Raw genomic sequence first — 17,573 nt, 5'->3', positions numbered from 1 at the left:
AGACAGGAGGGGGAGGGATAGAGCCAAGAGCCGGACAGGTGATAGGCAAAAGGGGATACGAGAGGATCATGGGACAGGAGGTCCGGGTAGAAAGACAAGGGGGGGGGGGACCCAGAGGATGGGCAAGAGGTATATTCAGAGGGACAGAGGGAGAAAAAGGAGAGTGAGAGAAAGAATGTGTGCATAAAAATAAGTAACAGATGGGGTACGACGGGGAGGTGGGGCCTTAGCGGAAGTTAGAGAAGTCGATGTTCATGCCATCAGGTTGGAGGCTACCCAGACGGAATATAAGGTGTTGTTCCTCCAACCTGAGTGTGGCTTCATCTTTACAGTAGAGGAGGCCGTGGATAGACATGTCAGAATGGGAATGGGATGTGGAATTAAAATGTGCGGCCACTGGGAGATCCTGCTTTCTCTGGCGGACAGAGCGTAGATGTTCAGCAAAGCGGTCTCCCAGTTTGCGTCGGGTCTCGCCAATATATAAAAGGCCACATCGGGAGCACCGGACGCAGTATATCACTCCAGTCGACTCACAGGTGAAGTGTTGCCTCACCTGGAAGGACTGTTTGGGGCCCTGAATAGTGGTAAGGGAGGAAGTGTAAGGGCATGTGTAGCACTTGTTCCGCTTACACGGATAAGTGCCAGGAGCGAGATCAGTGGGGAGGGATGGGGGGGACGAATGAACAAGGGAGTTGCGTAGGGAGTGATCCCTGGGGAATGCAGAGAGAGGGAGGGGAGGGAAAGATGTGCTTAGTGGTGGGATCCCGTTGGAGGTGGCGGAAGTTACGGAGAATAATATGTTGGACCCGGAGGCTGGTGGGGTGGTAGGTGAGGACCAGGAGAACCCTATTCCTAGTGGGGTGGCGGGAGGATGGAGTGAGAGCAGATGTACGTGAAATGGGGGAGGTGCGTTTAAGAGCAGAGTTGATAGTGGAGGAAGGGAAGCTCCTTTCTTTAAAAAAGGAAGACAACTCCCTCGTCCTAGAATGAAAAGCCTCATCCTGAGAGCAGATGCGGTGGAGACGGAGGGATTGCGAGAAGGGGATGGTGTTTTTGCAAGAGACAGGGTGAGAAGAGGAATAGTCCAGATAGCTGTGAGAGTCAGTAGGCTTATAGTAGACATCAGTGGATAAGCTGTCTCCAGAGACAGAGACAGAAAGATCTAGAAAGGGGAGGGAGGTGTCGGAAATGGACCAGGTAAACTTGAGGGCAGGGTGAAAGTTGGAGGCAAAGTTAATAAAGTCAACGAGTTCTGCATGCGTGCAGGAAGCAGCGTCAATGCAGTCATCGATGTAGCGTCACATCGGGAGCACTGGACGCAGTATATCACCCCAGTCGACTCACAGGTGAAGTGTTACCTCACCTGGAAGGACTGTTTGGGGCCCTGAATGGTGGTAAGGGAGGAAGTGTAAGGGCATGTGTAGCACTTGTTCCACACCGCTTTATTTTCACCATGGATGTCCAGTCCTTATATACTTCCATCCCCATCAGGAAGGTAACGGGTCTTTATGTGCTGCTGTTGTGACTCCCGTCTCCCCTTCCCCCACCACCACTCTGCAGCCTAGTCTTCCTCAGATCCCACCGTCAACTCCTGGGCCCTCAGAGGCTCCACCTTCCTCTCACCCCAACCCTCCCCTCTCCATTGACACACACAGCCTCCCCCCTCCCCCCTCTGATCCCAGCTCTCATCCGTGCCGGGTCTTTACCATCCCCTCCGACCTTCAACTGTCGGAGGCAGAACGCTCTGTTCTCAGTAAGGGCCTCACGTTTGTCCCCCTTCGCCCACACCTCAGCGAGTTCCGTGTTCGCCATGATGCGGAACTTTTCTTCCGCCGTCTCCGTCTCCGAGCCTACTTCTTCGGCAAGGACTCTTCCACCCCCACCGATGACCCCTTCTCCCATCTTCAACCCTCCTCTTCTTCATGGACATCCCGCTCTGGTCTTCTGCCTGCTCTGGATCTCTTTATCGCTAATTGCCAACGGGACATCAACCGTCTCGACTTCACCGCACCTTGTCCCCATTCCAACCTCACTCCTTCCGAACACTCTGCTCTCCACTCCCTCTGCACTAATCCTAACATTATTAAACCCGCCGATAAGGGGGGTGCTGTTGTAGTCTGGCGTACTGACCTCTACCTTGCCGAGGCACAGCGACAACTCGTGGATACCTCCTCTTATTTACCCCTCGATCATGACCCCACTAAGGAACACCAGGCCATTGTCTCCCACACCATCACCGACTTTATACGCTCAGGGGATCTCCCATCCACTGCTACCAACCTTATAGTTCCCACACCCCGCACTTCCCATTTCTACCTCCTACCCAAGATCCACAAACCTGCCTGTCCTGCCCGACCTATTGTCTCAGCTTGCTCCTGCCCCACCGAACTCGTTTCTGCATACCTTGACACGATTTTATCACCCCTTGTTCAATCCCTTCCGACCTATGTTCGTGACACTTCTCACGCTCTTAAACTTTTTGATGATTTTAAGTTCCCTGGCCCCCACCGCTTTATTCTCACCATGGATGTCCAGTCCTTATATACTTCCATCCCCCATCAGGAAGGTCTCAAAGCTCTACGCTTCTTTTTGGATTCCAGACCTAATCAGTTCCCCTCTACCACCACTCTGCTCCGTCTAGCGGAATTAGTCCTTACTCTTAATAATTTCTCCTTTGGCTCCTCCCACTTCCTCCAAACTAAAGGTGTAGCTATGGGCCCCCGTATGGGTCCTAGCTATGCCTGCCTTTTTGTTGGGTTTGTGGAACAATGTTCCATGCCTATTCTGGTATCTGTCCCTCACTTTCCCTTCGCTACATCGACGACTGCATTGGCGCTGCTTTCTGCACGTATGCAGAACTCGTTGACTTTATTAACTTTGCCTCCAACTTTCACCCTGCCCTCAAGTTTACCTGGTCCATTTCCGACACCTCCCTCCCCTTTCTAGATCTTTCTGTCTGTCTCTGTCTCTGGAGACAGCTTATCCACTGATGTCTACTATAAGCCTACTGACTCTCATAGCTATCTGGACTATTCCTCTTCTCACCCTGTCTCTTGCAAAAATGCCATCCCCTTCTCGCAATTCCTCCGTCTCCGCCGCATCTGCTCGCAGGATGAGGCTTTTCATTCTAGGATGAGGGAGATGTCTTCTTTTTAAAGAAAGGGGCTTCCCTTCCTCCACTATCAACTCTGCTCTTAAAAGCATCTCCCCCATTTCACATACATCTGCTCTCACTCCATCCTCCCGCCACCCCACTAGGAATAAGGTTCCCCGGTCATCACCTACCACCCCACCAGCCTCCAGGTCCAACATATTATTCTCCGTAATTTCCGCCACCTCCAACGGGATCCCACCACTAAGCACATCTTTCCCTCCCCCCCTCTCTCTGCATTCCGCAGGGATCGCTCCCTACGCAACTCCCTTGTCCATTCGTCCCCCCCATCCCTCCCCACTGATCTCCCCTCCTGGCACTTATCCGTGTAAGCGGAACAAGTGCTACACATGCCCTTACACTTCCTCCCTTACCACCATTCAGGACCCCAAACAGTCCTTCCAGGTGAGGCAACACTTCACCTGTGAGTCCACTGGGGTGATATACTGCGTCCGGTGCTCCCGATGTGGCCTTTTATATATTGGCGAGACCCGACGCATACTGGGAGACCGCTTTGCTGAACATCTACGCTCTGTCCGCCAGAGAAAGCAGGATCTCCCAGTGGCCACACATTTTAATTCCATATCCCATTCCCATTTTGACATGTCTATCCACAGCCTCCTCTACTGTAACGATGAAGCCACACTCAGGTTGGAGGAACAACACCTTATATTCCGTCTGGGTAGCCTCCAACCTGATGGCATGAACATCGACTTCTCTAACTTCCGCTAAGGCCCCACCTCCCCCTCGTACCCCATCTGTTACTTATTTTTATGCACACATTCTTTCTCTCACTCTCCTTCCTCTCCCTCTGTCCCTCTGAATATACCTCTTGCCCATCCTCTGGGTCCCCCCCACTCTTGTCTTTCTTCCCGGACCTCCTGTCCCATGATCCTCTCGTATCCCCTTTTGCCTATCACCTGTCCAGCTCTTGGCTCTATCCCTCCCCCTCCTGTCTTCTCCTATCATTTTGGATCTCCCCCTCCCCCTCCAACTTTCAAATCCCTTACTCACTCTTCCTTCAGTTAGTCCTGACGAAGGGTCTCGGGCTGAAACGTCGACTGCACCTCTTCCTACAGATGCTGCCTGGCCTGCTGTGTTCACCAGCAACTTTGATGTGTCTTACTTGGCAATTTTTTCCCAATAAACTGCGATTTCATCACAGTTAAACACTTGCTTATAAGAATAACCACCTTCTGTAATTATTTTCTTCAGTTCTGCTGGAAACCTTTTGGCAGCTTCCGTATCAGCCGAAGCGCTCTCTCCAGTAAACGTTAAACTATGAAGCTGCCCTCGCCTCAGAAACTGATCAAACTACCCATGACTACCTTTAAATTCCACTTTCGCAACACTTTCATCACCATCGGCCAGTGCTTTCTGTTGCAGCTTATTAAAAAGACTGACTGATTTCTCCTTAAGTATAAGATAACTTAAAGGAACACCACGTTTTGTACACCCATCAATCCACTCAAGCAATAGACTTTCCATTTTATCCATTACTGGATGCTGACTAAGAGAGACCACTTTGCTACGAGCAGAACCAACAGTAACATCGGCAGCTTTCAAGATTTTTTCTCTCTGCGTACAAATAGTGCGAATGGTGAATGCAGGCAAGTTCAACGCGCGGACAATGTCCTTGCTTCGTTCACCATGATCGAAACGCTTAATTATGTCTAGTTTTACTCTAAGTGTAACACCCTTACGAGCTCTTTTAGGCTTTTCCAATACCTTAGAACTCATCTTGCTAATGGACGCACAAAATAAATCGAGATAAAGCATGTGTTTAAGCAATGGCAGCTAGAATGCAATTCCAGGGGAGGAGCTTGGCTGCTTGGGGCAAGTGCTGCTTTTTTTTCACACGCCACCATTTTTCATGCGCTGCTTTTTTCGTAACAGTGAAAAAATCTCCTGTCAGCGAAAACAGGGTACAAATGTAGATCTTTCGTAACAGTGAGGTTTCGTAAAGCAAACGTTCGAAAAGCAGGGAACACTTGTATAGCATTACAAACATGCTAAATAGGATAGAAATAATCTGTCAGCCCAAAACTTTTGGAGTGAATAATTTAACAGACCAAGATCTTGTTCAATGCCTAGATCCATCATCACCATGAAAATCAACTGAGTTTAAATAAGGAATGCAGAAAGGCAGGCTAGAAGCAACACTGGGCACTGGTAAAAATGATGTTGCAGTCCTACTGGAAGTGCAGCACAGATTCAGTTGCATGCACAACAGTAAACAAGTAAGCAATAGACAGATCTAAGCAATTTCACAATGGATCAGATCATAGCTCTGCAATCCTATGGCATCTAGTGATGAATGACAAGATGATGAAACTACAGAAGGCTCCGGGTACATTCCCATCATTAACAATAATCCAGTTTAGCATGGAGTGCTAAAACAACAAAGCATTTGCAACCGCATTTAGCCAAAAGTTCCAAATATGTTAGCTTTTCTCCAGCATTAGAGAAATTCGTTTCCAGACAGTTCAATTAACTTCACATGAAAGCGCAAAATGGCTGAAAGTATAGGATACAGTAAAAACTAGACAACATGCCAACTTTAATACTGAAGTTCTGCACTCCAGAACTATCCGTACTTCCAGCCAAGCTAATTCTAGTACAATTACAACACTAGCATTTATCTAGCAATGCGGAAAATTACTTTAGTATGTAACAAGATCCAGGATGGCTAATTATCATTCAGTCCATTCACTACAAACAAAGTGATCAAAGCTGCCATTAACAGAGCAACCAAGTGGTTTTTACTTAACAATAACCTACTCAGTAATGCACAGTTAGGTTTTATCAGGAAAATTTAGCTCCAGACTCAGAGCCTCAGTTCAAACATGGACTGTATTCCAGAAGTGAGGTGAGAATGCCCTGGAAAATTGAAATCAATGGGCATCACTGGTTGGAATCTTAATTTGTATAATAAACCCAGACCCAGGGCATCTATTTTATTTAATCTTATGTAGAGATATCACGCATAATATGCCCTTCTGAGCTTTTGAGCCATGCTGCCAGCAGTCCACGTTAACCCTAACTTATTCACTGGTCAATTTACAGTGATCAATTAACCTACTAACCAGTACAACTCTGGACTCTGGGAGGAAATTGGAACACCCGAAGGAAAGCCATGGATTCCACAGGAAGGACATAAAAACTGCTCACAGGACACCATGATTGAACTTCGACGTCTGGAGCTACATGCAATAGCATCAAGCTGCTACACTACCGTGGCATCTCTGCTGAGGTTGCAAAAAGCGTTGTCCAAGATTTAAAGCAACTTGAGCTGCTTCATCAATCACCTTCTTCCCATCAGAAATCTCATCAATGTCTTATATATAAAATTACTTCAAATTGCAAACTAAATAAATAGGGCAGAAAAAGCTGTTTCTGAGTCACTGACTGTGGGTCTTCAGCTCCTGTATCTCTACCCTAAGAGGGTTGGAAGTGCGATGACTGCAGTGTTCAGTTCCATTCACAACTCCTCAGCAAATGAAGCGGCCTATCCATCCTTGCAGCAAGGCTTTGACAATTTTCAGACACAGGCCAATAATAGCAAGTAACATCAGAATCAGGCACATTATCACTGACATGTCATGAAATATTCAAGTTTAATTGTCATTTAACCATATATGAATATTAATGAATACAGACAAACCAGACAGCGATACTGCAGGGTCAAGCTGCAAAGACAAATTATACTTTATTGTCGCCAAACAATTGATACTAGAACGTACAATCATCACAGCGATATTTGATTCTGCGCTTCCCGCTCCCTGGATCACAAATTTTAAATATTAAAAATAGTAAAAATTAGTAAGTATTAAAAATTTAAATTATAAATCATAAATAGAAAATAGAAAAATGGGAAGTAAGGTAGTGCAAAAAAACCGGGAGGCAGGTCCGGATATTTGGAGGGTACAGCCCAGATCCGGGTCAAGATCCATTCAGCAGTCTTATCACAGTTGGAAAGAAGCTGATCCCAAATCTGGCCGTACGAGTCTTCAAGCTCCTGAGCCTTCTCCCAGAGGGAAGAGGAACAAAAAGTGTGTTGGCTGGGTGGGTCGCGTCCTTGATTATCCTGGCACAACTGCTCCGATAGCGTGCAGTGTAAAGTGAGTCCAAGGACAGAAGATTGTTTTCTGTGATGTGCTGTGCCGTGTTCACGATCTTCTGCAGCTTCTTTCGGTCTTGGACAGGACAGCTTCCATACCAGGTTGTGATGAACCCTAGAAGAATGCTTTCTACGGTGCATCTATAAAAATTAGTGAGGGTTTTAGGGGACAGGCCAAATTTCTTTAGTTTTCTCAGGAAGTAAAGGCACTGGTGGGCCTTCTTGGCAGTGAACTCTGCTTGGTTGGACCAAGTCAGGTCATTTGTGATATTGACCCCAAGGAACTTAAAGCTTTTGACCTGTTCCACTTGCGCACCACCAATGTAAATTGGGTCGTGCGGTCCGCTACTCCTTCTGCAGTCAACAACCAATTCCTTCGTCTTACTGACGTTGAGGGATAGGTTATTGTCTTCGCACCATGCCACCAGGTTCTTAATTTCCTCTCTGTACTCAAACTCATCATTACCCGAGATACGGCCTACAATTGTTGTGTCATCAGCAAACTTATATATTGGGCTCAATGGAAACTTGGCTACATAATCATGGGTGTCCAGTGAGTACAGCAGGGGGCTGAGTACGCAGCCTTGTGGGGCACCAGTGCTCAGAGTGATTGCAGAGGAGAGCTTGTCCCCTATTTTTGCAGCCTGGGTCCTGTCTGTGAGGAAGTTGAAGATCCAGCTGCAGATCTGAGTGCTAAGGCCCAGGTTCCGGAGCTTAGGAATCAGTTTATTTGGAATGATGGTATTAAAGGCAGAGCTGTAGTCAATGAAAAGGAGCCTTACGTATGCGCCTTTATTCTCCAGGTGTTCTAAGGAGGAATGTAGGGCCAGAGAGATGGCATCTGCTGTTGACCTGTTGCTCCGGTAGGCGAATTGCAAAGTGTCGAGGTTGACCGGTAGGCTGTGGTTGATGTGTGCCATAGCCAATCTCTCGAAGCACTTCATAGCAATTGATGTCAGAGCCATAGGTCGATAGTCATTCAGGTATGCCACCTTCCTCTTCTTCGGCACTGGGATTATCGTTGCCTTCTTAAAACACCAGGGGATCTTAGACTGAAGCAAGGAGCAGCTGAAGATGTCAGCAAACACTCCAGCTAGTTCGCTTGCACAGGCCTGGAGAACCCGTCCTGGGACACCATCTGGGCCCGTCGCCTTCCTTGGATTTATCTTCAGGAAGGCCCTTCTAACGTCCTCCTCGGTGACGATGAATCTCGATGCTACCAGGTCCGGTTCATCCGGAGGGAGCGAGACGCTCCTCTTCAGTTCGAATCTTGCGTAGAATACGTTAAGTTCGTCAGGAAGAGAAGTGCCACAGTTATCGATATTCCCAGCCTTTTCTTTGTGCCCAGTGATCTCATTTAGACCCTGCCATAGTCTACTGGCATCCCTTTGGTTAGCCTGGGCTTCCAACTTGGCTCGATATTGCCTCTTGGCGCCCTTAGTGGCTTTCCGGAGTTCACGCCTGGATTCCGTGTAGCAAATGGTATCCCCGGACCCAAAAGGCGCAGCTCTAGCCTTTAAAAGGGACTTGACCTCATAATTCATCCAAGGTTTCTGCTTAGAGAATATCCAGATCATCTTGCAAGACACACAGTCCTCCGTGCATTTCCAAATAAAGTCCGTGACAGCTGAGGCATACTCACTGAGGTTAGCTGCTGAGTCCTTGAATACTAACCAGTCCACCGATTCAAAGCAGTCACGGAGGACCTCATCCGTTTCCTCCATTCAACTCGACACTACTTTTGACACCGTGACCTCTCACTTCAGTTTCTGTTTGTAAGTCGGGAGGAGGAGTACGGCCTGATGGTCCGATTTTCCAAAGTGAGGTCGTGGGACGGAACCTGTGTAGCAGTGGTCAAGTACATTCGGGCCTCTAGTGGGGCAGGAGACATGTTGGAATAACTTTGGCAGAGCCTTTCTGAGGTTGTCCTGGTTAAAGTCCCCAGCTGTAATGAGCAAAGCCTCCGGATACCTGGTCTCAAGTTCACTGATGTTGGCATACAGTATGTTCAGAGCACACTCCACGTCCGCCTGGGGGGAAATATAGACTGCTGTCAGTATGACTGAGGTGAATCCCGTGGCAGATAGTAGGGACAACACTTCACTGACAGGTGTTCCAGGTCCGGGCTGCAGGAGCTTGTCAGTGCCACTGTGTCCGAGCACCACGTAGTGTTGATCAGTAGGTAGACACCACTTCCCTTGTCTTGCCCGAAGACGACGTGCGGTCCATCCGATGGATCGATAAAAATTACCAACAATACACGTAGTCCTGAAACACCCCCCCCCCCCCGCCACCCACCGATATCATCTGTCAAATGGCCCCCAACGTCCACTAGGTCAGCGGTCCCCAACCACCGGGCCTTAAAGCATGAGCTACCAGGCCGTGAGGAAACGATATGAGTCAGTTGCACCTTTCCTCATTCCCTGTCACGCACTGTTGAACTTGAACATAGGGTTGCCAACTGTCCCGTATTTGCCGGGACATCCCGTATATTGGGCTAAATTGGTTTGTCCCATACGGGACCGCCCTTCTCCCTTATTTCCCCTGCTAAGGTAGAGCGTTCCTATGAAACCTTTCGTGCCAAAATGGCGTGAAGTGAAGACGCAATTACCACTAATTTATATGGGAAAAATATTTGAGCGTTCCCAGACCCAAAAAAATAACCGAACAAATCATACCAAATAACACATAAAACCGAAAATAAATAACACTAACATATAGTAAAAGCAAGAATATGATAAATACACAGCCTATATAAAGTAGAAATAATGTATATGTACAGTATAGTTGGGAAGATGAAGGCAAAACCAATTTGTGGGAAAAAAAATCGGCACGTACACGCATGTGCACAAAGGTGCCCACGCAAGGCTTCATGGTCATGGTAGTCTTTTTCCAGGGTAAAGTGTCCCGGGATTTGACTGCTACTTTTGTCCCTCATTTGGGAGTGAGAAAGTTGGCAACCCTAACTGTAAAAGACACGTTGAGGTGAGTTTAACCCTACTTGAACACCCACCCTGGTCGGCCGGTCTGCAAGAATATTGTCAATATTAAACTGGTCCGCGGTGCAAAAAAGGTTGGGGACCCCTGCAGTAGGTGATATGTGGCTCCAAGGCCCAGTCCTCGCCCCGACACCTGACTCCCGCTGTGCTAATCTGTGGCTTAGAGGCCAGTCCTCGAATATACAAGCACACATAGAATATTACTATAAACACAACCAGACAAGTATATCTGTATATAGTCCAGACCCCTCAGTCCATTTTAAAGCTTCAGTCATCACAACTGCGCTACACTGCTCCGGGAAAATATGCTGTTTTCTGGCAACAGTACAGCACAAAGGAAAAAAAATACTGTTAAGTTAGAATAAAACATCCTCCAGATAGCTCATGAAAATGTCTATTTTTCATCTTAAATGTATTTCTGGAACTGTCAGAGCCTGCAATTTACTGTTTGGAGATCGACTGAGCAATCCAGTGCTTTGCTGTATCGAGAAGATTCTGGTGAGCGATCACTTACTCAGATGGCCTCAATGTGAAGAAACTTAAAGACCAGGTGATATTTGACTCTATTTCACCAATTAAAGTGTCCATTAATCACCGAATAAAGTATTGAGGAAGATTGAGATACTGAAGTGAATGCAGAAGGCGAGCGAGAGTTCAGCACCAACTGCCTGCCTTGTCTTTCAGTGGCCTAATGCTGTGTGGCTCGCTGTGGCAGGCGGGTAGGCCTCTGCCTTGTGTGATGGCCCTCTCTATATGAATGTCGGAGAATGGTATCGTGGTTCTGCATTTATGGATTGGACTACTGTGCTTATGGATTGTGTTTTCAAAGTTATTGTTTTTATATTCTGTTTTTAAAAAGAAAAGCACTTGCTCCTTTTCTGTTTTGTTGTGCAAGGGGAAGTTATTTAGCAGTTGATGTTCTTGTTGAGTTCTGTTAGTTTTTTGTGTGTGTGGGGGGGTCGATGTTCTTGTTCCGTTTTGTGTGTGTGGGGGGGGGGTATGGGGTTGCAGGGAGCAGGGGGCCTGAAATGAGCTTTTGAAGGGTGGGATGTCTGGAGTTATCATGAGAGGAGCTGTGTAAATATTATGACATACAGAATACAGAACTGGGTATCCTGTGGCAACAGATTCATCTCCTGAAAACCCAGGCTATTCCACCATATGACACACAAGTCAGACACACGACGACCATCTGCCTGGATGGGTGCAGCTCTAATAATTCTCATGACGTTTGACCCAGAACAGTTCTGACCACTCCTAATAGCCAAGACAGCATTTTTCCAGTGCCTTGAGATGCCCGTTATAAGCAATCAAGGTCTCAGAAGCATTAAGGACAAGGATCATTTCTGCCTATCAAAGAGCCTAAATGCGATCAAGCTGCTTGTAGTGGTTGACATCTCACACAGCAATGGCATAGATATAAAATAAAAGATAGCTAGAATAGGGCAATTATCCTTACATTTATCTGTTAGATTGTTAAATTCCAATCTGCATTATGTTTGAGGCAGTATCTGGCAATTTTAGAGATTAGGCAAGATACATAAATGAAGGAGAAAGGGGTTGAAGAGATATATAACTAGGATGATTACCTACAATTAAGCAACCTGCTTACATACAGAAAGCAAATACCTGTAATGGAACGAAATAATGAGAGGCTAGTGCAGAAAATTGATGCCAAGCTAGCTGGGATCTTGCTGAACAGCAGAAGCATACAGAGCTTTTTGACCAAACCTTGCTTCTATTTCTTTTGTTCCTGTGCACAATTTTTATGCAAGATAGAAATCACCTATGTACTACGTATGTAAGCAACCAAAATCTCTGCATGGCTTCTCCAATAAAGCCACTTTCAGGCACTTGATTCAGATCAAGAGTAGTAATAAAAACAGAAAGTATAGACCCCTATTATCATAGCAGGACACTTACAAAAATCAAGCACAACAATGTCAACGTGCTTTTACAAAAAGGCAATCGTGTTTAACAAATTCCAGAATAAAACACTTAGAAAGCTCTGATGCAATTTTACAGAGAGCTGGCTGCCTTTGGAATACGAGTTTACCCTTAATATCCATACTTAAGGAAAGATATCTTGAATTGAAAGCAGTGCGGAGAAGGTTCATTACGTTGATTCTTGGGTTGAAGGGGCTGTCGTATAAAGGAAAGTTGAACCTATCATCATTAGAGTTTAGAATGAGATGATATTACTGAAGCATAAGATTCCAAGTGGCATTGACAAGATGGATGCCAAATGTTCCTCTAGTGGCAGAACCCAAAACAAAGGGGCAGATTTTCAGAATAAGAGGCCAAACACATCAGACAGAGATGAAGAGGAACTTATATTCGCAGAATTGTAAATCATTTGTATTTTCTGCCTCAGAAAGCTATGGAGGCAGAGTCAGCACATGTTAATGGTACAAAATACCAGATATTTAAATAACAGGGAAATCACAGAGAGAGAGCAGGAAAGTGCAGAGGTCACAAAAAATTGTCCTAAACTTATGGAATGAAAGAATGAGCTTAAGTAACTAAATGGTTTCCACCGTTAACTAGCTGTCAATGACATTCCACGAAGTGGGTTAAGACCACAAGACATAGCACCAGAATTAGGCCACTTAGCCTATCGAGTCTGCACTGCCTGTTTACTCCCTTCCTTCTCCTGGTGGACAAACATTTAAAAGCAAAATCCATTACGTTGTTACATGATTGACTGTGGCACTTTGAACTAACATACCGGATTTGCAAAATTGTCGACCACGTATCCCGAGTGACCACACAAAGAGAATTTCCAATGTATTAAACTACACTATCTCAATCATATTGAAATTACTATTGCGACCAACCATGTGGTATTACAATGCACAATTCTGCAGGCAACTAGTGGGGCATCCCGATCTCAAACCTCCGTCTACCAAATCACAAGAGGGGGAGGGTTAGGTGAATGCGTGAATGGTCCAGGGAACAGCACCTGCACACAAACCAAAACCTGCACAGGGCAGCAGCTGTCGCTTCCAACCCGACCTACCGGGCACGGATCCGCTTTGTTTAAGACAGTGGGGAGCCCCGCCGGCTCCTCCTCCCCGGGAAGCCTGCGCGGCCGAGGCGCGCTCGGGCCTGCCGCCGCGTTTGCCGCTTTCCTTCTCCCTCCTGTCATACTCACTTGGCCCACGTTGTCCGTGGCGTCTGCTAGTATCCCGTAATTACGGTACAGCTCCTCCACCGTCGTCATTTTCCGTCAAGGACGAGTCCCCGCTGAAGCGACACCGAATACAGACTCTCGCGTTCCCTGGTCACTGGCGCGGCACCGCTCTCCACCGTCCGTCAATCACCACGAAGCCTCGCGATAACGACCACGAGCGGGATCTAGACTTTCACTCAGCAGCGCCATCTACTGATCGGAGGACAAAACATGAGAAGCGTTGCTGTCCATGCAACGTGTATTCATGCACTAAGCCAGCCTCTCGCAACCTCTTTGCCCCGGAGGAAACCTTGAAATAATTTTAAGGTATCAGGAAACCGCTGCATAAAAATTATTATATCTACATCTCACGGTACGTTAACGTGATCAGTAGGTTGTGGATATAATAATCCAAAAATAATTGACAATGCTGTTTTGAGTAGAGAATGAATTTTAGCTTACCTTTCTTGAAATTAATCTTTTTAACCTTTCTTAAATTTAAAAAACTCAGAATGCAAACATAATAAATTTCTTAATTCTGGGTTGAACTTGAGATAAACACACATGGATTCACCTTCAAATGAAATGAGACATCTGTATCCCTACCCTTGATGCTTGTTAAACATGTAAGAAGTTGAAAACTGCAGCAAACTGTTCATTGCTTTCCTATGAATTGCAAGATATTCTTCTTTCACAGAAATCCTGAACTTATCCAGGGCCAGGTCAGTCAATCACATCTTGAGTGCCTGATCAGTGTGCCGCTCACAAAGTCCTTCCTCTTCTCTCAAAGTCAAGTTCTTAGGCTGAGCAGATTCAAATAAAGGGTCCCTCACCCAACTTGTGTTGAAAGGGAGGAAAAATGCTGTTCAATTTTGTTCTGCAGTTCTTCCAGGTGGTTTTCAATAAGACACAAGACTTGCTGATATCCTTCCTTGCTCTCAAGCCCAAGCAGCAGTAGAAACATTTCAAGATTTCCTTTTAGATTAGATTAGATTATGAGGACACTCAGTCCTCATTTATTGTCATTTAGAGATGCATGCATTAAAAAATGAAACAATGTTCCTCCAGTATGATATCACAGAAACACAAGACAGACCAAGACTAAAACTAACAAAAGCCACATAATTATAACATATAGTTACAACAGTGCAAAGCAATACCATAATTTGATATGAGCAGACCATGGGCACGGTAAAAAAAAGTCTCAAAGTCCCGATAGCCCCAACACCTCACGCAGGTGGTAGAAGGGAGAAACTCTCCCTGCCATGGGCTTCCAGAGCCGCAAACTTGCCGATGCAGCATCCTGGAAGCACCCGACCACAGTCTGACTCTGAGTTCGTCTGAAAACTTTGAGCCTCCGACCAGCCCTCCGACACTGAGCGCCAAGCACCATCTCTGCTGAGTGCTTCGACCCCGCCCCAGCTGCTGAGCAACAAGCAAAGCTGAGGATTCGGGGCCATCCCCTCCGGAAATTTCAGATCACACAGTAGCGGCGGCAGCGAAACAGACATTTCAGAAGTTTCATCAGATGTTCCTCCCCGTGCTCTCAAGTCTGCCTCCATCAAATTAGAATTGTGCACGGCATCCTACTCGACAGATAACAGATATCATCACCGGAGAGGCCATGCACGCCGTCATCTTCTCCTCCTCCTTTTGCAACATGATTTTTCCAAAGATTCAGTTTCCTTTTAAATCCAAGAATCTTGTCACTTGAAATCAAAACATTTTCTCCAGGGCCTTGCAGAAACTTGTTCAACTGGTTCATATGATGGAAAATGTCTGCTAAGTAGGTGAGTTCTACAACCATTCTTCATCTTCAAAGCACTCAGGAGCATCTGGCCTACTCTTTTCTTGAAAGTACTCCTGCAATTCACCTTTCAGCTCAAAAACCCTGTTGAGAACTCTTTCTTTACTAAGCCACCAGATTTCTGTATGTAGCAGGATATTGTTGGGTCCTTTTTTCCAGATTTTCACAGTTTTTTAAACATTCTCTAGTGAACTGGTCTTAAAGCTACAAAATAAATTGCTTCCTGAATCTTTTTACCGACTGTGACATTACTTTCAAATGTTTTAATCTGTTTGTTTTGAGATTCCAATAGCTGTTTAAAATAATCAGCACATTTATATGTCACTTGGCTGTGATTTGTGGTTAAGTGTCTTTTCAATTTTGCTGGAGCCATTGCTACATTTGTAAGTTGTTTGCCACGGACTAGGCATGATGGAATAGGACAACTTGAATCATAGGTCCATGTAAAACACATTGATAAGTAGCTTTCATTGTCAAGACAGACTTTTTTTGTGACAGCGGTGCAGTGAAATGACTCAGAATATTGTAATTCTTCATCATTAACTTTATCAGAGTTACCCGTAGGCCTAGGCCTAGAGTCCTCCTCTTCCATCTCACACCTCCTCTTCAAAAATTACCACACTGGACCATCTTTAGAATGAAAATCTGCCTCCAATTTTCTACTACACTGGTAGTTTGTTCACTCCCAAAAGTAAGGGGAAGTTGGGGGAGGTAATTCAGGAGGGAGAGGCTGACGTTGACAGAGTCCATCCAAAGCTCGGAAAACGCACTTCACTCTTTTCATCAGCCTACCGTCCTCCCCTCCGTGTAATACAGCGCTCAACAATGATCAGACTATCATTCTCCCCTCTGTGCAATACAGTTCTCACCAACTATCAGCCTACGGTCCTCTCCACTGTGGAACACAGCACTCACCAATTATCAGCCTACCATTTTCCCCTTCCATGCAAAAATGCACTCACCAATTATCAATGGTTCCCTCTATCTCACATCAAAAAATGAGAATAGACTCAACCAAGTTAGTGCAGTCCAACTGCGCACTGTCTTACAGGGCTGGGAGACCTTTAACGAGATTGCTGCTTGATCACTGCCCACCACTGACAGCAGTATCATTGTGTGTTACCCGAAGCTCAAAAAACAATATTTATTTTTTTAATTACAATCTCTCGCGGAAACCTGGTTGAGAAACCCTGCACTAGACAATGAAAAAATGTTTCGAATTTTATAGTTTCCAAGCAGTGTTAGTCATCTGTTAAGGCTGATTTATACTTGTGTGTCAAATGTACGCCATAGGTACGGCATAGTGACGTACCCTACACTGTACTCTACGCCGAAACCTATGCTGTAGCCGAACGCGCACCTCTCCCAAAATGGAATTATGCATTGCGGCGACGCAGACTGAAACAACTGTGGTTGGTCCACTTTGTAGCATCACATTTCCACCTACGCTGCAATAGCTTCCCATTGGGCAACTGAAGGGCAGGGAAGGAACTCTGGCTGCAATGCTTTCCATAAAGCTTTACAGACCTCCGAAATTATGGAGGACCCTATGCTTGACGCCAGTTTGTAGCTAGCTGCTACAGCCTGTTGACTTCCACCTGAAGCTAAAACTCGAATGGTAATTGCCAGTCTCTGAGTATAATGTACGTACACTGATGCAAAATAAATGGTTGGAGACGATAAACCAAATCGTCAAATCTACCTGCCGACATCCGAAAATATTTGAAATGCATTTCTTCGTCCATGTCTCTCAGTGGCCAGACAAGCACAGAAAATTCACCCTCCTTCAGTTTCAGTCGCCATTGTTTGAAGTTTGAGTTTCTTTGTGTTGAAACTCAACACGAAGAAACTCAACACATTGGCATAGAATCCCCACCGCCAGCTAGCGTTTTGGCAGTGAATTGCACAGCAACGCAGACACACCAACGCACAAGTATAAATGCTCACAATGGCGTAGCCCACTTGTGTAGGCTACGGTGAAAGCTAGTATGCACAAGTATAAATCAGCCTTAAGACGTGTGTGTGTGTGTGTGTGTGTGTGTGTGTGTGTGTGTACGCGTGCGCGCATGCACTTTGGGAGTAAGAGGGGGAGAAGTTGTCTGCATTTCGGATCCAATCTGGCCAATCCAGATCGTGCAGTTTCGTGCGTGTCCCCACGAGCTAATTAGGCAAATAAACAAATTTCATGACACATGCTGGTGACACGAAACTGGTCTCTGGCTCTGCAATAAATAAATACTTACCTTGTTTACACTGCAAAAACTTAGTAATACAGATGAACCACGAGTACAACGAGAATGAGGCAACTAGTATTAATTAAAAAG

General features: G+C 45.9%; 1 protein-coding gene across 1 annotated transcript in view; it reads right to left on the bottom strand.

The window, feature by feature from the left end:
• api5 (apoptosis inhibitor 5) overlaps positions 1–13,589 on the bottom strand; it is a 53,080-nt gene extending 39,491 nt beyond the window's left edge. The window contains exon 1 of the mRNA XM_072272679.1: positions 13,425–13,589. Coding sequence (XP_072128780.1) covers positions 13,425–13,493 — 69 coding nt within the window. The 5' untranslated portion in view covers positions 13,494–13,589. The remainder of the gene's footprint in view (positions 1–13,424) is intronic.
• Between the last annotated feature and the right edge of the window lie 3,984 nt (positions 13,590–17,573).

The sequence above is a fragment of the Mobula birostris genome, chromosome 11 (genome assembly GCF_030028105.1).
Source record: "Mobula birostris isolate sMobBir1 chromosome 11, sMobBir1.hap1, whole genome shotgun sequence".
Taxonomy (NCBI): Eukaryota; Metazoa; Chordata; class Chondrichthyes; order Myliobatiformes; family Myliobatidae; genus Mobula; species Mobula birostris.
Note: the sequence above shows the minus strand (reverse complement) of the source record. Positions and strands in the feature narration are given on the sequence as shown.